This window comes from Chaetodon trifascialis, chromosome 13, assembly GCF_039877785.1.
Source record: "Chaetodon trifascialis isolate fChaTrf1 chromosome 13, fChaTrf1.hap1, whole genome shotgun sequence".
Classification (NCBI taxonomy): Eukaryota; Metazoa; Chordata; class Actinopteri; order Chaetodontiformes; family Chaetodontidae; genus Chaetodon; species Chaetodon trifascialis.
The window spans coordinates 6,901,057-6,923,501 of record NC_092068.1 but is presented as its reverse complement, the minus strand read 5'-3'; the positions used below and the strand labels follow the sequence as shown (position 1 = coordinate 6,923,501).

Below are 22,445 nucleotides of genomic sequence, written 5' to 3'. Positions count from 1 at the left end.
CTTATTGGCACACGAAGCATCAATATCTGAAGGACAGACAGAGTCCCTCCATTCATGTTCAAATGATTCTGAGCAGGGCTTGGACTAAAACACATGATCACTAAACATGAATGTGTCCTCTACATTTGGTAGTGACACACCTACATAAGTACTCCATACACAAGCACATGATACGGACAGACACACATGGGTTTGTACTTGGAGAAGAGAGGGTGACATCAGTCTCAGTGAGATAACTGAACCACAGCTTTTGTATTCATGTTAGCCTTTACCTTGTGCCAAGAGTGTCCCTGCAAGGAAGGTTCAATTAGAAAAAAAAAAAAAGACAATTAGCTAATGCTGCCTTTTCTTGTGGGAAAGTGTCTTTTCCCAGAACTATTAATTTCTGCACTCCTGGGTGAATGTAAGTGTTTCAGCTTCAGGGAAACTAATGATTCCAACTGCAGATTTTATATTTGTCCTAAAGAAAGAAGGCCCCAAAGAAGGCTGAAGACACAGGGCTTATTTCTGAGAAGAACAAAGCCACCTGTTCTCCATTTCTACTCAAAACAAACTAAAGCTGCAGAGTGCAGCAGATCACAGGGAGTGCTTTAGGTATCTTGGGCAGGACTGTTGCACAGTGTTGGATGCTGACAAGTTGCTGATTGATGTATTCATAAGTTCATTGACTGACCAATCAGTATGTCAGTGCAGCTTGAGATGGCTGATTGCACCCGATTGATCACAGCTCTCCTACTGTCATCCTTCTTGAAAAACACTCCCGCTATACACACACACACACACACACACACACACACACACACACACACACACACACACACACACACACACACACACACACACACCTAGTTTCTGCCAACCAAACACAAAGATGGGGAAAATGAGAACCCCATGCTGTCACTTAAGACCATGCAGCGATGTCGCCTTCTTCCTGCCAACAGAGTCCAGGTGTCTCTGAACAGTTGCCCCTTCAACGTTCCTGCCTCCTAACCACATTACACACAGGCACGCTCTCACTGACCACGCTAAATGATGTTACCATGATTCATTTGGTTGCAATTGGCTCCTTATTCAATACATGACAATTAGTCTGAGCGAGGAAGAGAGGAAATCAGGCAAAGGCAAAATATGGACAGCTGTCCAGGATAGCAGCTGTGGTCCACAGGACAGTAAGGATGTCTTCACTCCTCTGGGCGCTTTAACTGATCCCGCAAAGTGACTTGGCATCACATCTCTGCATTATGGGTCACAGGTCAACACTGAGTGTTTGTAGAGGGCCAGAGGCCGGGGGGCTGGGATGAGAGGTTGCCGAGGAAGGGGCTGTCTTTGTGCATCAATGGAGGATAATCTCATGACTGTCGAAGGAGGAAGCGGCTGTTTAAAGGAGCTCTCTATTCCAGCTGCTCTTCTTAGAAGAGAGGTTAAAGCAATCTGTCCCACTTCAAAGAGCAAAGACACACACACATTCAAGCCTTCTGTCTCTGGTGCTGCCAACAGATGGAGGTGATCCACTGTGCCCAACTTAAACACTAAGAACCCCACACACTGCATTCCTGACAATGCATATCACACACAGGGGTGTTTAAATGCTCATTTAGAGAAGAAAGAGATGAATGGGAACGGCACACAGAAAAGAACTTTGAAATAAAATGACACAGCGAAGACTGAAAAGACAAAACATATTTAACTTATTAAAAGCTATGAAACCTTCTCTGCTGATTCTTGTTAGAACTTCTTCTACCGTCTACGCTCTGCATTTCCCTGCCTCAATGCAAGGCTGGTGAACAGATGAAAAGGAAGGAAAACTTAAAGGAGTATGTGAGCCTTATTCTGTATTTTTCTTATCATCAACAAATCCCACGAAACAACAATCTGTCAACACTCTCTGACTCCCCATCTGTGGCACTCAGGCCCAAGCCCATTGCTTTCCACTGTAGATGTAAATCTTTAAAATCAAGTCAGATGAACACCATTTAATAAAGTCATTGGGTCTCACGACACAGCTGGGTGCTGCAGAGTCAATGGTGCATTTCTTGTGGACTATTATGAGCCGCAGATGAAAACACAATTGGAAACCTCATGATTTACAGCTGCAGGATGGTGTATGTGGGACTGACTCAAATGACAGTGTGTGTTCATGATAATGAAAAAAATGTCACCGAGTGCAAAAGTGCAGCTCATTGATGTGTTTTTAACAGTTATTGCAGAACAATGGAGCTCACATCAGACTGTCAATACGCACACAAAACTTGTCTGTGGGATTCCTTTAAGATTTATTTGCGACTATTTATTTCAGTGTATTATACAGTATATTTCAGTATAGTGCATGATTTAAGCCACTTGGACACTGGATCTGCCAACTCCAGCCCCTTGAAGCACAAGGCATATTTGAGATCCTTTTTGACTCAATAGTTAATTACATGTGCTTGGTTGACTATTTGTTTTATGCCTTTGTCCACATTGAATAATGACATCACAGCGCTGGCACAGTGTTGAAATGTTGTATTTTCAATACAATCAGAATCACAACCTGCCAAACAAGCAGCAGAAAATTGTGACATAACAGCGCACCAGCCAATGCACAATTCATCCCAACTCCTCCGGGGTTTATATTGCTCCCTCCCTCACCCCGAGTCCCATACAATGGTTCACACTATTCACTAAACTGTCATTCCACTCATATAGTAATCCATTGAGTGCATTTAGAGCTGAGTGATTAAACCTCAATTAGGTAGAGAGAGCATAAGACTGTGTGCAGAGAGAGACGGAGGATGAGTGGACAATGAGCTAACTATTCATTCTTCATTACCAGAGGCAGGGGACAGGGGCTCCCCTATGTGTCGGCAGGGGCAGTGGCATTGTCAGAATGCGCCATTATTTTCTCGCTGCCACGCAAAGAGGGGCTGCCAGCTGAGTTAAGGTGTGCCAGCAGGGCTGGCAGGTTCAGTGCGAATCGCTTAGCACTCTGATCACTTTTCTTCCATTCGCCACCGTTCATCACGCCCATCCTGCATGCATGATGGCGACATCTGCCCGAGCTGGGGAAATGGGGGCATCCAAAGTAGGCAACAACAAATTCGGCCTCCTGCTTCCCTGCCAGCTATTACACAGGAAAGCCAGTAAATCAGCTGTGACCCTCCCCACCCGATCTGACTGGACACAAGCCAGAGTTATCCACTCGTCTCTCCCCGTGGCTGGCTAATTTAATGCTTCCAAACACTGTGGATTCATCACTGACACACACAGCGGGACGGGGATTCAACGTGGAGAAGAGGCGAGAGTGGACACATTATCACCCGCAAAGTTAGCCTGTGTGTGACCCACTGGTCAACAACTGACCCTAGTAAACCTGGCCTGTGTCACCCCTAACTGCAAGTAACGCACACACAAACCCTCGCCCCTTCCCATGAACTCGGTGAGCTGTGTGAGAGCTGACACTAAGGGTTGATGGCAGTGTGTGCTTCGTAGGAGGTCTCCTAACCTGCCACGCCCTCGCCAAAAATGAGCTTGGAGAGGTAAGAGGGCGTGCAAGGTAGTGATAATGTGCCCTATTTATCTTGAGCATTATAACATCTGGGAAACTTCTCTAAAAACAATGGCACGCATTGAGAGCTGCCATTCTGGCTTTACCTTCAGAAACTGGCCAAAAGCATTTGTCCCCTCGGAATGGATAATGGACAGGCCACAAATCATTCAGGACAACAGGATGGAGGGGTGTGTGTGTGTGTGTGTGTGTGTGTGTGTGTGTGAGAGAGAGAAACTGAATGTATGTGTATGTTTCGTGTGTGTGTGTGTGTGTGTGTGTCTGTGTGTGTGTGTTCCCCCCTGGTATTTAACTTCTCTGCTGGCCCATTCTGCAGGGCCCCGCAGGACAAATTGCCCTGCATGGTTGTCTTTGAGAGGCAGTGCAGCGCGCAGAGAAAGGGACAGGGCTGAAACACAGGGAACAGGCCTATAAAAATTCATCACTTTGACCCCTGCGACCTCCCACTGCTGGGGGGTTGCGAACACACACACACACACACACACACACACACACACACACACACACACACACACACACACACACACACACACACACACACACACACACACACACACACACACACAATCAAAGCTGGGAGCAAATATTCTGAAACTATTCTCAGATTAATGAATGAATGAATTAGCAACAGAAGCATACAGTAACATCATCAAGCGGAGCCTCAGATTTACTCTAAGCCTCCTGATCTCTTCCTCTCACACATGCACACTAGCAGACACAATGGCCATGGAAAAGCCTTCTACACAGGAAAAGGCCACCAGATGCTTCATTGTGACTGTGTCTCTGTGTAAAGTAGTGGCAGTAAAAGGAGGGTGGGTTCTCCTGAGGCGTATTAGTCCCAGTGAGAGGAGGACATTGTCTCAGGCCGGGCTCTTGACACATTACTGCCACCTGTACAAAGAAAACCTAATGGGAGATTTAATCGGAGAAACCTCCCCTGCCACTTTCAGTCAGCACTTTGAAACCAACCGCGGCAGATGTCCGCAAGACTGTTTAACGTACCGGCTTCTCTTAACCTCTCAATAAGGCCATGCATGCTTAAATAGCCATCTTAATGTGGCATTCATTTGAATGTTGTTAGCTGCGGGTGTTATGTTTCCAAAAGGAGGCTTTGTAATCTGAAGGAGTAGCCAGCAGTGCTGCGGCCATTCATGTTTTTCTTTTTTAACACTGCAGACTTAAAAAGAGCATTAATCCTGTTAATGAGGAAACAAATTCACATCCAACCTTGAAACAATCATTGCAGCACATTTAAACACGGCCAACAGAAGAGCTATCTGTATAAAGTATAAACACTTCCTAAGAACCTGAAAACATTGCACTCTCGTTTAATTTACCTATCCCACCGCAGCGCTAGCTGGGAATCAATTACAGGAAACAGACAGTGAGGTAATTTGTCGTTGCTGAGTCAATTACAGAATATCGAAGACCCAATCAGTGATTGGTGATTGGTGATGGTCCAACAGGAATGCAGACTCTGTTGAGTTCATTACTCTGGTGTTCGATAAAGCCTGGTTAGCACTGTCAACAAGACAAACTAAAAATGTGCAACAGAGATTCTTTCATACGTTGAAAATCGTCAACTTTGACTCAGATTCAATCAATGAGCACTTATTTCATCGTCAAACAAAGAGTTTTTTCTGTTTCATCCCTGTAGCGACAACTGACCTACCGAAGCAGTTGATGGCTTTTTCAGGCAGGCAGGTGACCAGCTATCATCCTCCCAGTGTGCACTGGGAGGAGAAGATCCTGGCGAGGCACAAAACCCTCCTCACACACAAAGAACATTGATTCATTTGGAGCACCACCCTTTAATTTGTTTGCACCATTTCATCTAAATGATGTGCTTGTCCGCCAGGGTGAGAGAGAGAGGTGTAATTCAGCCAAGGAAAAGGGGAAGAGGAAGGTACGGGGGGGAGGAGGGTCTTGAAACCCCACCACGGGGCGCTAGGCAACCATCTAGTGGGTGGGCTTTGTGATACATTTTACCAATTTTTCATGCCCATCCCTCTTGATGTGACCCCACTCAGGGCCTTTTATGCCTCTGACAGCTCTGCGCAGGAAAACATGCTGCCGCTCTGATAGCATGAAATCGGGAACAAAGACCCCCAGGGAGAGGAGAAGGGGGCCACCGAGGCACGCTGTGCTCCGGTCCCGCCTGGCTCTGGACACAAACAGATGTTAGGCCAGCCCCGGCTCTCTCTGCCCCCTGAAAGAGGAGGCCCTGTCGGAGAAATGGGCCCAAAATGCATTGTTTTGGGCCTCCTCTAAGACAAAAACTGGAGCCACTCCTTCTGAAAGGGCCTGGCAATATGGCCGTCACAGATAAATCACACAAGGGGGAGTGAGAGAAAGGCCCATGAATTCTCAATGTGGCCCTTAATGGGCCCTCTTAAATATGATGGGATATTTGTGTGCGGATGTGAATAGAGCCCAGCGACTTTTAATGTCACAGGGCAGAGTTGTTTAAAAGCCCATGGTGCCAACGCCGGGTTTACAGCTGTGTTACAAAGAGCCATTCCGCAGGAACATCGCTCTGCTGCTGACAGTAAAGATCACGCTGGGAAACCCGTCGGCCAAGTTGTTTAAATAATTCAAGCACTCTGACTGGCTTCCTTAACAACAGCAAAACATTTGATCATCGCTTGTCTGTTGCTCTTTTTGGCAAACAGATACCACGAGATAAAGTATGGCCTGATTTGAGGGCTGTGACCCGACTTGTTGAGCCAGCGGTGAATTCAGCCATGTGCAGCCATTCTTCCACAGACTGCTTCTTTGCATAGGCATTACAAACTGTAATGATTAGAATTAGAATGAGCAGCAATGGAGACGGTGTGTGTGCGTGTCTGTGCACAACCCCCCAGAAACGCCATGTGTTATCTTGACAAACACTCCATCCTTCAGGGGGGGTGGGGGGGGTGGGGGGACATTTATTGTGCTCTGTTCTGCAAAGACTGAGAACTGCATTAGTCAAAAATAGACTGACATCATACAAGCTGGACACTATGTACCAGGCACAAAGAGATGCCTATCCTTCACAGTTTATGCCACATTTCATCTGGACTAAATAATAGCATCACTGTTAGCTGTTGCTGTTCCTCCTTGTGATTTCAAAGGCAGAGAGACAACAGAAGACAAGACAAACCATCAATAAAGCAAGAGATAAGAAAGACTGAGCTGGAAGCCAAAGTTGATTATTCATGATTTATAGAGAGATTACATTGTTTAGAAAAAGTGGTGGATTAAATAAAAAGGACACAGATAGAGTATTAAGTCCATTTGAATTGACAGGCTGATCGGATTATTTACTAATTCGATTGAAAACATTTATATTGTTTGCATAATCCTCCGAAGCGAATCGCAGTTACTGAAACATATGACAGGCAGAGACATATCTTGATCATTTTAAACAAACTGTAAACAGTTTAAATTACATTAGACAAAACAGCATTCTCACAGTATATGAAGGGTCTGGTATCCTTAGACAGACACAAGGATCAGGGACATTTCAGGAGGCATCAGCTCACAACATGCCTTTACTCGTCCATGGGTTTGCAGCATGCCAAGAGGTTCTGGCTAATACGCTGCACATAATCTGCTGTACAGAACCACGTCAACGCAAGATTCTGGGTTTTGTGAAAAACAATCAAAAGTTAATCAGCAACAATTCTGATGATTATTTTTTACGCAAAACTACCAAACATCTCCTGATTCCAGCTTCTGAAATGCTTTCTATGATGGCTGGACAATAAATTTACAGGCGTCTGGGCGCTTTCTGACATTTTAAAGATCAAACGATTAATCAAGAAGATAATTGGCAAATTAATTGACAATGAAAGCAATCCTTTATTGCAGCCTTAATATGATAACATATGCTGTGGAAAGCCAGGGGGCATTTTTGGATAAAGAGGACATAGCTGGAGAGAGAATGTTAAAGACAGCACAGGAAAAAGACAATGAAAAGATGAGAGGACAAAGTAAAAGAGGTGATAAATAACAGGAAAAATGAGTGAGTGAACATGGGAGAGTGAGCGGGAAGTAGTAGAAAATTGTATTTTAACATTTTGAGCTACGAAGTTGTGTGTTAAGTGCTTTTCTTTTTTCTATGGCAGTATTTTGCTTTCAGGCTTTCAGCAGAACCTCACGACCCAAAAATCAAAGAGAAAAGACAGAGCATGATACAAATGCATTATAACACTTAAAGACATACGCATGGTAGAATTCTGCCTTTTTGCATCTGATGTTCATTAATAGCGTAATTAAAAAATCTTTCTTGGACGTAACACATATAGCGCAAGTTGTGTGCAAAAACAGATTATTTCCTGCACTGTCAAACTTTCACAAACATCTGTAAAACTATTCTGGGACACCGCTTTGTGCTGTCACAAAGGAGTGACAGTACAGCACTCGAACTGGAGTAAAAACATTCCAGCTGGAGAGGACAGCAGTGGAGAACGATTGAAGGGTAACTCAGATTACATCCCTGACCGGGACCAACCCCAGAGGCCTACAAGGCGACGTGTCCTTCAAGGCCCTGTTAGTGCCAGGCTCTGCGCTCATCCTTGGCTTGGTTTGTCACACCATCCCACCATTGGCATGGTGTTCCCAGCTGCCAGTCACAGTGCCCCCCCCTCCTCCGAGTACACAATGGCAATAGCATGGCTGGCGCCGGGCTCAAACGGCCTGTTGTTAATGAGCAGGACCAACAGAAGCCACTGCTTGTTCTTCATTTGCCAGCGTTTTAATTATATGGACAGCGCTCCCATCAAAGCTGCATCGCTCAAGTTACGCCCTCATAGCTGAACTCTTTTTTCCTCTGTGTCTTCAGCGTTGTATTCATTAGCATGGAAAGCAAACAGAGAGTAGAGAGAGAGGCGCTGTTGTCTAGAGGGAATAGTCTCCCTCTATATCCAGATGGGGTATCTGTGATATAATAGGCCCTCATTGTGATAGATTGGACTCTTCTAGCCTGATAATATGCTCTTATTATATTGTAAAGAAGCATTGCAGGCCTCACCTGAGGCGCAAGTGAAATAATAAGTCTGTTTTAACTTCCCCGTTGTGTGAATGGCTGGGATTTACTGCATCAGAACAATTAAGACAGTGTCAGGTGGGTTGTCTTTCACAGAAAAGTGTATTGATTTAGTAAACTACAACAAACCATGAAAGGGATTTGTCAATACAATTTGGCCCAGAAATAAAATAGCGAAATACAACCCTCCAATGCCTCCTCTCAGTAAGTAGAGCCTTGATAATACTCCAGATTTGACAGAAAATTAAGGAAAGAAGGAAAATAGAGCAGTTACAACACCACCCAGAAGAATTATGACATAAAACTGTCAAATTTATTGTAACAAGCTTCCCTTTTTGTCAGAATCTGATAAAGCACATGAGAGCTTGGACACACACACACACACACACACACACACACACACACACACACACACACACACACACACAAACACACAAACACACACACACACACACACACACACACACACACACACACACACACACACACACACACACACACACACACACACACATATCTGTGGCTCTCAGTTTAAATGCAAGAGTGTATCTGGGAAACTGAGGGCAGCCAAGGAGGGTCATAGTCCCTGGTGTCAGGGGTTCCACAGAACAGAGGCCCAATCAGTGCTGGCCCGCTGGTTAATGGATGGATGGCCCCCAAAATTAATTAGCCTGACTAATGTAGTGTACACTTAATTACACTAGCCGTCTTTTGATTTATTGCTGGCCAGATACACACATGCTAGTCAAAGTGGGGCTAAAAAGGGAAAATTATTTACCCTTTACTGGTGCATATTATTTATCAAGTCTAGGTTCAGCAGCCAGGACAATGGCCATCGACTATGTAATGAACGCTTGTTGGTTTCAACTTGAGGGCTGACACACAGACTGCAGGTGACGTGTACGGACACCATATTTAGTGCTTCATTCCTTTTCTTAAACTGTAAAACCTGCAGTAGAAATATCAGATTATCAACAAAAATTGAGGCAAATTATGGTGCTCCAAGACAGTAATTACTCAAGTTTGTCTTTGATTCTTTAACACTTTTTCAGACTGGATCAAGGCAATGATATGACCTTTATGTATAAAATCTTGCACATACATGTAGCGATACACACAAATGAAGAAAAGATGGCATTCATGACATAATTCATCTTGAATGTCTTCCTCTCCTTTCTGTGTTGTCAGGAGTGTGTGCGTTGAGTAACTCCAGAGTGTGAAAAACGAATGATCTATCATGCTGGCCTGTCATTACAGAGCATTTTACAGCATTCATTAGGAGTAGGGCTAGTCTAGGGCCCCACCTTTAATTTCATGCTGCTCAAGCGAGAGAAAGGACACAGGACAAAGGAAGGAAGATTGATGCCCCGTCCGGCCCTCTGCACTTCCTGCAGACACAGACAGGGGGTGCTGCTCCGAACCGCTCTCAGTCAGTGAGAGGCCAGCTAGCCTAATGAAATCTGTCCATAGCAGCAGATCAGGCCCAATTAAAACAGCCCCACACCATGTCACAGGGACAGTAGATCAAGTCAGCAATTAACCTTCCTGCTGGCCTCTATCAATCCTTAAATTGGAGCAGGCCGGCCAGCAGCATACAATCTCTGCAGATATTAAATTTACATTCTATTAAGTTTAATTAGGAGGGATTTTAAATATACTAGGAGTCCAGGCACGGCGCCCTGAGCCTGTCATCGACACCACTGATTCACGGCCACCGGGCCACCACTAGCCGCGTGTACACACACACACACACCCACACTGTCTCTCACACCGCTATAGCACCTTCTGACTGAAGCATGGAACCAAAATCCTGTGTTTGCTGTACGTGTGAGGGGGTCAACAAGGGCTATGTGACCTGGCATCATGACTCATATTGGGAGCTGACACTGCTCAGCCTTGGTCTGAAAGACTGAACATGGGTGGCTATAATAACTTTTTTAGGGGCTACTGAAGGCTTCTTATTGTAACCTTATCTATGATACATATTAGCAGTGACTAGTGTTCACGTGGGACTATTTCTTAAATGACCTGTCTGATCCTGCAGGATCTCTTGTTATTCCCACAGATACGCTGTCTAACTGCTGCTTGCTACCACTGTGATTCTGATCGCTTACACCTGCAATAATGATGTCTACTGTAAATCTGTCCAATTGCACCGATTTAAGCTCACCTTAAGACATGAACTGGAAACAAGTCTTTTTAAACGCCTTTGAAAAAACAGCTTTAGCTTGAGGCATCGGGAAATAAAAGCATGTAAAGAGGTTAAAGGTTGTTTGAGGCGTACGGTTTGTTTTACTGGAAGGAAATGGATTTACATGTGTGACTGAGGTGAATAAAAACAACCTCTTAAATTTATGTTTCAAACACCATCTAACACCAGTCATACTGCTCGCTGCCCACATCCATCTTCATTATAACAACATTTGTCCTGAACATTTGGGATGAGAAATGCAGGATGCCAGTCCTCTTTCAGCCTTTCAACAGTGACTTGTGTTATGTATTCACTTACACACAATGCTTCTTGGCTGTAAAGATGATTATAAAACAGTAAATGTCATGCTAACATTGTATTAAATGTATATTACTTTTAACTGATGTTTCTTGTTAGTGTACTATCCCCTTCACTGCTGTAACACTACTGCTGTGGGATTAATAAAGGGTTATCTTTTCTATTTTATCTCATAAAGTGGGCAAAGAAAATGACTGACAAACCTTGTGCAGTCAGACTTTATTCACACTATGCTCACAGGTGGAATTTGGGATGCCAACTGTCTAACAGAGGTATTTGGTCCCACCTCAGATGTTAGGTTTTGGGGTGTCTTTTATTGCTGCAGCTCTCCAGTCCCAGAAATCGCAGGCAGCACATCAACAAGTGGACTGTGAAGCATCTGACTCGCCAGACCAAATCTTCAAAACCATTCCATTGCACTTCTCTGTTTTATCAGCACCGATGCAAAGCATGATCAAGCCAAAGCATGATCAGACCCATGGGAGAGGAGAGAGAGGGTTGTTGGGGACTGGACCACCTCCAGGCTGCTCAGCCCTAGCATTAGTCTCCACGTGGCTGTGTCCTTTGTCTGCCAGTCAAAGGGCTGCTGAATGGGGGTCAATTGAAACCAATTCCCTCTGTCGGACACAATTAATGGGGTTGCCCGAACCGGGCAGAAGGGGGCTGCCGCAGGCCTTTGGTTACTGATCCTGCCGCACAAGCATGCCAGGAATTTGCCACCTGGAATTTGCCCTGTGACAATAACAAACCCGCCCCCTTCCAAACCCACCTCCTTTTCTGTACACACATGGATACATCCTAAAATAACCCCTGTCCCATCACCCACCCCCAAGGCAGGATGGCTGAGAGGGGAGTGGCTAGTGGTTGTCCACTGTCTAGTCACCCACAATGGACCAGAGGCAGAGAAGAAGAGAGAAGTGGTGTAGCGTGCAACTGTAGAGAAATGTACTGGAGTATTTTCTGATCCACTGACCCCCAAAGTGGGCCCAGTGATCCCCATGGGTGCTTGAAGGTTGTCCCTGGTGTTCGACAAATTAAAAGGCAAGTAGCTCAATTTAACGAGCATTTCATCCACTCAGCACAGCAAAAATTCCGATTCATCTGCACAGTGTTTTTGGGCCCTTTCCCATCGATTTAAAAGTGGAGAGAGAACAGTAAGACAGCACAAACATCAGGCTCTCAGACAGTGAGGGTGAGAGCCGCCCTCTCTGTGTCTGAATCAGTCTTCGGATAAGTATGGACGATCGATCCACCACCGGCCCATCTACAGTTAAGCACTTCAGTGGATGTGCACTAATTGTCCTGTTGACATTAATTGTCATTAAAGGGCTTAAAATGGCCTCCCGGCTGTGAGTTACATCCCATGCTCAGGTTGCAACCCATTTGTTTATTGGTGATATCACGGCTCTCTCCGCCACTGACGCACAGGTCGCTGTTAAATCAGACATGTTGACCACAGCACAGGACTGGTTTATATGAGGCCGCGCTGCCCCTCTAACTACACATTTCACTCAGATGACATCATCAGCCTTTTCTGTTGTCCCCATTAAATGGTTGGTATGTTTGAGGACCCCTCATTAAGCAGGAGGGAAAATGTCCAGGTGTGTGTGTGTGTGTGTGTGTGTGTGTGTGTGTGTGTGTGTGTGTGTGTATGTGTGTGTGTGTGGTTTATGCCACAGCCAACAGCTCTAACTTCCTGAGGGGAAGTCTAAAAGGCCCCCCTGCATTGCTGCCACACCCCTTTAAATGGGGTGAATCAATCAGATTCATTTGGCCTAACAAATTGGTTTGTGTGTGTACTTGTGTGTGTGTGTGTATCTGCTCTGGATGTGAATGTGTATGTGAATGGGAGCCAAGGTGCATAAGAAAGGAGTTGCGTGGAGGGGAGAGGGGGCAGAAAGGGACACACACCGATGCAAGCCTAACACATCCCTGGAAAAGGGGTCACGACCCCTCCTGCACTCAAACAGCATTTCAGAGTGGTAGAGACATGCAGAGGGTGAGTGCTTACCTACCACAGAGCAGCACGGACACAACAGGAAACATGAGGAGAGAGTTATCTAGATTAACAATACAGGAGAAACAGCTCGAAATGGCCTCATCTGACTTTGTTTGATATGATGCTGTCCTTTCAGATGAATGCATCCACGCAGCCTGCCAGCACTGACTTTGAAAAAAAGACGTTTCTTATCAAACCAAGAAATATTTTCTAGACTACAATTTGTAGAAGACACATTATTTTTTTATCAGAAAAATGCTGACAAGATATGAAACAGCCTATCGTTGATATAAAATCAGCGTGGAGACCTAAATGTGTGTCAGGTGACATTTAATTGCAAAAGCTGACTTATGAATAGCCTCAGTGTTTGCACATCTGCTGTTGTGGACTTGGATTTATTATCTCCAAAGCGATCCGCATGTTCACATGATCAGGCGCTTAATGTGACCCAATTACAGCTCCAAAATCAAATGTACTGCACAAACTTTGAGGCAATCAATCAATGCCCCTGATAGACTGCTGATCCCACTTAGCAGGCTGTTATGGAGGGTTGCTGATTTACTGCCACCCTAGTGGCTGGATGACTAAACTAAAGTTTCGTCTTGTGTGCCACACAGACTGAAGTCCTTCCTAAGTCATTTGAGCAAAACCCCTCCATTCAGAAAGCCTTCCCTCCTCTTCCCCTCTCCCCTGAATGAGGTTCTGGTTGGAATGAACAATGCCCACACCTTGAACAGGCCCACTGACTCGAGGGCCATTGTGCTGGAGAGGATGGCGAGGATCAGCCAACAAGTGGCTCTCCCACTCTGTTATCACAGGACGCCACTGTCTGCGGTGGGCCTTTATGACTTGTTATGCCACTAAGCCCCCCATCTCCTCATGGAGAATGCTGAATGACTGCACTACCTTGGCTCTCGCCGGCCTCATTCGCACCAAGAAAAGGAGGGGAGGAGGAGGAAGAGAGGGGAGGGAGGGAGGGAGCAGGAGAGGAAGGGAGAGAGAAAGAGCAGTGAATGGCACCACAACATAACAATGCACTTGGAGGCTCAGTTGGCAAACACAGCTGGGCCAGCAACAGTGAAGCGTTTAATGAGTCATAACTCTAAAGAGACAGTGGGCTACTAAAACCACTTTTACTATATTGCAGTCTCTCTCTAATACACACACAAATACAGGCACACACACACTTTATATTACTATGAGTTTGACAGTACATAACCACATATGTTTATAGTATATGAGCACATAGTTGTGCATAAATCTGTGCATAGATAATGTTTACAATTAGCCTTCCGTCACTGATTTGTCAGGTGTAATAGAAAGACACTCACCTCAATAACCTGCTTCGAGTCCAGCCTGAAGTTGAAGTCCCCAAAGACGAAATATGGTATCCTCTCAAACCGCTGGTCCGTGATCCTGAAAAACATGACGAGCAGTTGTCAGTGAGAATGTTTTGAATAACTGTGGAAACCTCAGATCTGGCAGCTGAAAATCAGCATTCATAATGACCCCAAGCTCTAAACACCTCTTTTAAATGACACTAAAGATCCTGAAAACCACCATGACGAATATTACTATGGGTTGTCAGAGACTTTTCAAGCGGTCATTTAATGATTCCCCTGACCTCAGGGTATTTAGTTCATGAGGGTCACAGCACCACCTGGTGGTCTGAGAACTTTAATTAGAACATGTTCACCTTTACAGAGCAGAGACTTTTTATTTGGAAAGCTGTTTGACATCTTTTTGTGGTCTGACACAAGCTTTCACAGACAACACAGTATAGATGTAAGCATGGGGCAGATGGGGAAGATTACAGAAATATGGAATCTGAAATGAAAAGAAAAGAAAGAGAAACAGGAGATGAGGACATAAAACTCTGGACTCTGGACAAAAAATTGAGGTTAAAATCTGAAATACAGATGTCCCATCTATATTATCCTAATATTACCATATTTGCCTTCTGGAAAGCACATAGTATGCATGTCTAGTAATATGTTTAAAATGTTGGCAATTTCCTATGCAACTATTTACTTCCCTCTGGGATTGGTCTGCTCTGCATGTTCCTGAATGCATGCCAGGGCTCCAAGTAAATAGGCCTCCAGTACAAACTGTTCATTCTCAGCTGACACCACAATTAAATCAATAAATCTTGATAATTTCCTTTGATGATCAGCTTTGATGGCAAAGCAAATTCACTTTACTGAATTAATCAAAGGGAGAGTGAACCAGGCCCAACCCTGAATAGATGAATCTGGAAGATGTTCTCTTTGCCGGTGCTGTACCCAGTGGTAACACGGTGGCAGCTGCCTCCGAGAAAGATAAGATCAACTGACTCTGTCGATTTGTTGGTGGGCGTATGGATTTAGACTGCGAGTCAGAAACAAACTTGTACATCCATCCGCCCCCATGCAGCCACAGGCTCTGCTGCAGCTGAAGTATGACTAAAGAGAGGGGATTTCAATCTGGCATGTTTTATTGTTGTGAATGTGCTGCATGCGTGCATTGCTTTTTAAAGCCTGAGAGTATAATGTTAGAGGATTCATAGAGTATAGATGGACTACTTCCAAATCTCCGAAACCTTGCCACAGCGAAAGCATCCCAGTCGTCTTAAAAAAAAAAAAAAAAAAAAAATGCACCTAAGCGACATATAATTAACTCCCATGCCTCATCACCTACTTAAAAGTGGCTCTCTACAGAGCAGAGATAGGAAATTAAGGTGGACGTAGCGCAGCCTCTTGTGTAATTAATGATTCAGGATGCTTGGCTCGCTATCTCCACTAACCGTGCGGATAAATCTCGCCATGGACTTCCCAGGCCCAGATAACAATATATTTATGGGGCTGTAAAGAGAGAAGAAGCCTCTTCTTAGTGGTGGGTCTCAGCTCTGGGCGGCTGTCGTAAAGCATAGCCACTTCTTCTCTATGAGGCTGAGACAGGGAATGGCAGCGAGGCGAAGGTGACTGGAGTAAGGAGGCGGGGAACACAGCTATTATATTAAATAGAGAGTATGTAACTTTGACATCCCATTATATTAAACAGGAACTAGATCATCTCTCTGCCCCACAGGATTTCGAGATGGGTCAAAAGAAAGATGGGAACAGCATCTTGGATTTCATCCCGAAAATATCTGATGTAATTATTAATTTCCAGGACTGTCGCATCCACATGATGGACATCTGCTGCATCCTTTCCTCGATGGCCGCGTGACCAGCAGAGCAAATGGCTGCTGACATGGCGCTATCTTTGAAAGCTTGCAGGAACAGACTTATAGAGATGGGACCAAATACAAATAATGAGATGCTTGGGTGTGCAAAATGTGCCGTGATAAGACTGCACACACATAGGCGTTGTGGTTGTACATACATGAGTTACTGATGTATTATGTCAGACCCTCATGAACCACAGGACGCTGAAATATAAGCTTCCTTAAGATATTGGTATCATAAACCTTCATTACAGCTAAAGATAAAATTCACATCAGTGACACTTTGATCAAAAAACACTGGTGATCACATGGAAAAGCACATACAGACTAACTGTATATGTGTGCTGTCGCTCAGTTATACACTCAAACTGGGAATCGTGATTGACAACTTAACGTCCAGGTGCTAAGAGACTCAGCTCTATTCAAACAGGGTTAGTGGCCAGTTTATCCCATTGGCTTGAATGGGGGGTAGTAAAATGGCTGTACACAGGCGTCACTGCAGTTGTTACAGGCGTGGGAACTCATGTATTCTTTGTGCTAATAGACAATTTACCACATCTGCTGTTGTGAGTGAGAAACATAAGCGAAAGTAAATCAAGCTCGGTTTCAAGCCCGTAATCTGTACATGCGCAGCTCAGACAATGCCACAAAAAAAATACAGAAAAATAAGAATGGGTCAAAATATAAATGAGAAGAAGAAAAGAGAGCGAGGAAGTCTCCCAAAAGAAAAGAGTGAGTGAAACGTGAGACAGGGAGATAAAAAGTAAGAGTGTAAGTGTGTTTCACCAGAGCCTGGAGGTCTTCCTCCTCTAAGTCCTGTAGCTTTATTCCTCTAACAGCCATGTCTAATACCCACAGCCTGGCTGTTTTGTCTGCTGCGCCAAGGTATCAGCCACAGGTCAGAAGGTAACACTCTGTTTACACGACCATTTCCTAAAGCACTCATGGTGACCTGCTGGTGTGAAAGTTGACTTTTCTCTTGGCCTTTGTGGGGGGAACGAAGAATTGCAACATTAGCTACAGCTACTGGGCGTGAAAAGCGCCTGAGGGTGGGGGGTCCCGAGCTTGGGGGGGGGGTCCCCCTCGCTGACCCTCACCCTCAGCGGGGGCCCCATTAGCCTCGTCATCACAGTTCATTCAGGCAAACTGTAACAGTGTCAGTGACATTCTCCCACAAAGACGCACTCCTTTACACAGTCTATAAACATGCTTCTCCTGGCCAATTCATCGCGCAGTGACACCCCTGAAAGAGCCTCTTCACAAGGGCCGTTCTCACTGAGGTTTGGGCTGGGGCCTTCGTCAGGCCTTCCGAGGGGCCACACAAAGACAGGGGTCAGACGCTAATTTATAACATGGCCCCCGACTCTGCTCCCAGGCTCCTTAAACCACCAGCACAAAGCGACCACAGCACATTCGTTCTGATTGCACTTTTCTCTCACACACAAATATACCGCCATTGAAGTCCACAAACATGGAGAAAAAAAATTGGTGTCAAAGACTCTGAAAATGCTCTTGCACCAAAGATCTGGGCAGCATCTTAGTCCCACCGATAACACTCATTTATACCAAAATAACACATAAAACACCTGCCTGCGCATAAATCCTTCTCCATCACCGCATCCTCAATCCCTCACTGACTCCTCGCCAGATTACACGCGGTGATTGACAGCTAAACTGAGCCATAATAGACAGTCTATTTGGGATTATGAGGGTGCAACGGGGGGCCATGTCATGATTATATTGACAAGATGACTTACCATAAGTTGGCCGTTCAGATTCGACTTTGCACACAATAGCTGGGCTGAGCGCAGTCATCCATTGTAAGTAAATGTTGAGAATTCGGGAGAATGTTAACATTGTGAAGAATGTGCTGGGTGACGTCTTTCTGAATGGGGCAGGGGTGGCCGCTGACAGGACCTTTGACACCACAGGACAGCCTTCCCCTCGTCCCCCTGTTAGCACCATAGCCCCTCAGTGACGCCCAGCCCACCAAGAAACACCGTGCAGGAAAGACAGGGTGCTGGGGGGATGCAAGGATGCTGCTGCGGTCACACAGAGGTTAACAAATAAGTCAGCTCAAGCCAACAAACTGTCAACACCAGCTCAAGATGTGGAAGACACCTTCGAGCAAAGGTGGAGCTGACATATCAGATAAAGAGTCTAACTGGGAGTGAACTGAATATCAGACCACCTGTACTCAAGACTGGATCACCAGATCTACATGAAAAGACTAAGATGGTCCACAAACACTCTGTTTGACTGCTTTCATTGTTTGTCATCTGGTATTATATTACTGAATCTAGTTTCATACTATGGATGCAAAACTTTTAGGCAGAAATTTTGGCATTGCGGCAACACGAATGAAAATAAGCTGTGAGGATAAGCTCCAGATGGAAAATGTAAATGCATGAACATTTACCACCAGTTTGGGTCTGCAGTGTATGTGATGGATATGCAATTTTAGTTCATCAGAAAAATACTGACATCTCATGGGGAGTTTTCTTTTTCGGCCCAACACAGGGATATCATGTCAGTTTTGCTTGTCTGCATGGGGGGGATTCAAAGTTCTTTTAGGTGCTGGACAGAGATTTCTGCATGGCTGTGTATCCCCCACCATGCTGGACCATGGTGTGTGTGTGTGTGTGTGTGTGTGTGTGTGTGTGTGTGTGTGTGTGTGTGTGTGTGTGTGTGTGTGTGTGTGTGCGTGTGTGTGAGAGAGAGAAATAAACAGGTTCACTGTGAGCAAAGAGACACTGGGGAAGATTAACCTCTGCTCCTGCAGGCCTCCCAGGGTGAGAAGGCAGCTCAGAGTCACACAGTGACACCACATACACTCACACGGTCACTTGTGCATGCATGCACGCATACACGCACACACGCACGCACGCACGCACGCACGAAACAGTGACACTGTTATACAATGTGGTTGGTACAGAGCTGCTGTGGCGTCAGCACACTGAGGAAGAACAAAACATGTGTCTGCCTGTCATTTCAAATGGACTCATTAGACAATATGAACACTGAGCATAATATTTGGACACAAACACGTGCGTGTGTACACGCACACACAGACAGTCATCTTTCCATCACTTTTGGGGACATTACATAGACTTTTACAATCATTTCCTGGAGTCTTACTCTAATCTAAACCCCACCTCTTCATCCTAAAATGTAATGATTTCCTGTATGGGGACCGGCATTTTGTCCCCGTAAGGAAGGTGATTCCCCACAAGATGACTGTGTAAACAGATTTATGTCCCCACAATGTCAGGAATACATGGCCACACATACACACACACTTTAATAAATTCATTCTGGCTTTATGGAGGATCTCCCTGTGATTATCCAGTCCTCCCTCTTGCAGCTCAACATGTCTATTGGCTGGAAACTAGCCGGCCTTTCTCTGCTCTTTCAGCCTGTTGTTCTGGGAAAAGCCTAAAGGGAAACATTTAGATTGGAGGGCTCTTTGAGACGCTCTGACAGTTGACTGATGACCGTCCATAAAATGACAAAGCATCGCTGTGTGGTGGCCAGTGCGGCCCACTGCCTCCCCATGGGAAACTAATTGCTTTGAATTGTTAACGGCAACATTATTTTTCTGCCAATCATTGCTTTTCAATGCCCCGAAAATGAGCATGAAACAAGTCTTTTCAGCGAACAAAACAGTTAAATGTCCCCAATGTTGATCAAATTAACTTCAGCACTGTGACAATGGACTATATTTGTGTGAAAATAATGGCGCGCCACAAAGGACGCCTTTATGCCAGGATTTCACAGTTGTAATGTAAAACTGTTCTCCCCTGAACCGGACCAGCCACTCTGAAAGGGGGCTGGAAAAAAGAAACAAACTCCAATACACAAAAGGGATTTTTTTTTTAAGGAAGGGGGAAAAAAACCTGTTGATTTTATCTCATGCTATCATTTCATGGGCTCATTGAGCAGCCATGTTTTTCATCCTCTGCAGAGGCTTCAGCATCACTGTCATGACATCAGCTGTCTGGTGCAGAAACAAGCAAACCAGCAGAATTTTTTACTCCATAAAAATTGATCTTTTATCAAATTTTAGCTGGTTTCTTATGGCAGTTAGAAGCAGATGCTTTAATTTAATTCCTTAAATTGAATTACATTTCTAATTAAATTATTCTTAAAAACATTTTTTACATTGTGTGCACAAAACAACCCATGAAACCATGAAATAAAACAAAACAATGATTCTCCACTTCAAGGCGTAGTTGAGTCAGCAAGGTAAATAATGCTTGATGCAGCCCTGAGCACATATGTGCTTTTTCAAAGGACAGGAAAACAAGCAGGGGATGCATTTCAAGCAGAGCTTTGCTTTGCTCTCATGGAAGTGGCCCACACATCAACGCAGGCTATAGAGCAGTGCTTTTTTGATGTGACTCAATAGTGAGGTCTGGCTGGCTAAACGCTGTTCCTTCTCAGCATTGTTCCCCTGAGGCCTTGAAGCACTTTGGAGATAAACACCGTTTAGCGGTTAAAAGGGCCACAGAGGAAAAGGCTTATCAGATGTCTTCTCAATGGGCCATAAGCTGCATTATGAGGCCTGGGCCCCAGATAAGGTGGAGGCTGAAGTTTGATGCCCGGCAGCAGAACTCTGTCCCCAGCGCCGCTGTGTGATCAGGCTCCTGTGCCGGCTGCCTCATGGAACTCAGCTGGTGGTGTGTTCAGCAGACCCCCTCCTCTCCTCTCCCATTCCGCAATGAGAGATTAGAGCTCAGAGAGGGAGAGAGGAGAGAGGAGAGGGAAGGAGGGGGAGTTTGGCTTTAGATATTCCCCCTGTCCCTTTTCCTGCTCTGCTTTCTGGGGGTAGGAGTCGGAGTTAGGACAATGGCCAAAAAGATGGTTCCCAACCAGCCGCTGAATGGGAACACTGTTGGTGGTAGCGCTTCATTCAAAGCCCGGGCCGGGCACATTGTCCTCCCAGATCGGCAGAGGAGAATGGAGTTTGCTGGTGGCTGCCAAAAGGTTAGCAGCCTCTGTGAAAGGACCAACCCATTATTCAATGCCCTTTACAGAGCCCAAGCACCCTTTGTGCTCCTCCTCCCTTCCCTCTGCACCGCCAGCTTTTTCTCACTCCGGTGCTCCGGATCTGCGCCCGATGGTTTCCCCCAAAGTGAGCGACTGAGGCGCGATGCCACCACTAACCCACCCCTATACCCCCTAGCAAGGAATACTAGGGTTGCCGGAACATTTAACGACCTCCCCACCACCACCTTGCCTCACACCACTTACCCCTCATCCCCACCCCTGTCGAAAAACAACCTTTAAATGATATGGCCCAGAAATAACAACAGGGTTACCATTCACAGCACAAGAGGATTTATAAAGCGGGAGCGTGGAAACTGCCACTCAGCCAACACAGCTTCTATTCAATCCCCTCAGCCACACAGCTGAGCCTCAGAGATTCCACTATTTTGGTATATTTTGAAGGGAACCTTTAAAAATTAATCAACTTAAAAAGCATGATGAAAGCTGAGGAAATGAACCCTGATGATCTGCATGAAACATAAATAAAACAGCATGTGATTATTCTGATGCCAGCAGCATGTCTCGAACAAGTGGGGACAGGGGCAACAAAAGCATCCTGGAAAGGCTCAGCCATTCAGAAGCAAGGATGGGACACTCGGGACCACTTTGGAAAACCGTTGTCAATAAACAGTTTGTTTGCAAATCATTGCATTGTTTTTATTTCTGTTTAACAGACAATCCCAGCACACAGACAGCCGTCCCAGTCGAGTGGAACAAGCATCTGCATCCCAGAAAGTTTAAAAAAATATGCTATCTGCTGCTATCTATTTCACCCAATTTAAGTGCTTTTATTTTGTAATAGGAGTCCAGTTTAAATGATTATCTCACACATTGATATCTTTTTGGAAGCAGGGTTGTCCAAAGGACACACTAAAGAAACTCCCTCATGCCAGTAAATCCAGGTAAGTAACAATGCAATAAAAATTCCCAAAGCTGCCATGTTCTGAAACACTCCAACTTCCCCGTCCATTAAAGGCAGACCATTCTTTCATCAAATCAAGAGCGAGGTACAGGTAAAATATGACCTCGTAGAGAATACTTTAAAAAGTGCCTCATAATTCATGCACATCAGAAAGCCTGGTGATAATGTATGCCATCCATATATGC

At 45.1% G+C, this 22,445-nt stretch overlaps 1 protein-coding gene across 2 annotated transcripts in view; it reads right to left on the bottom strand.

The window, feature by feature from the left end:
- The window catches only part of LOC139341040 (inositol polyphosphate-5-phosphatase A), a 129,203-nt gene that overhangs the window by 24,461 nt on the left and 82,297 nt on the right, over window positions 1-22,445 (bottom strand). For both annotated transcript variants that reach the window (XM_070977290.1, XM_070977289.1), the window contains exon 9: window positions 14,416-14,500. In XM_070977290.1, coding sequence (XP_070833391.1) covers window positions 14,416-14,500 — 85 coding nt within the window. The remainder of the gene's footprint in view (window positions 1-14,415; window positions 14,501-22,445) is intronic.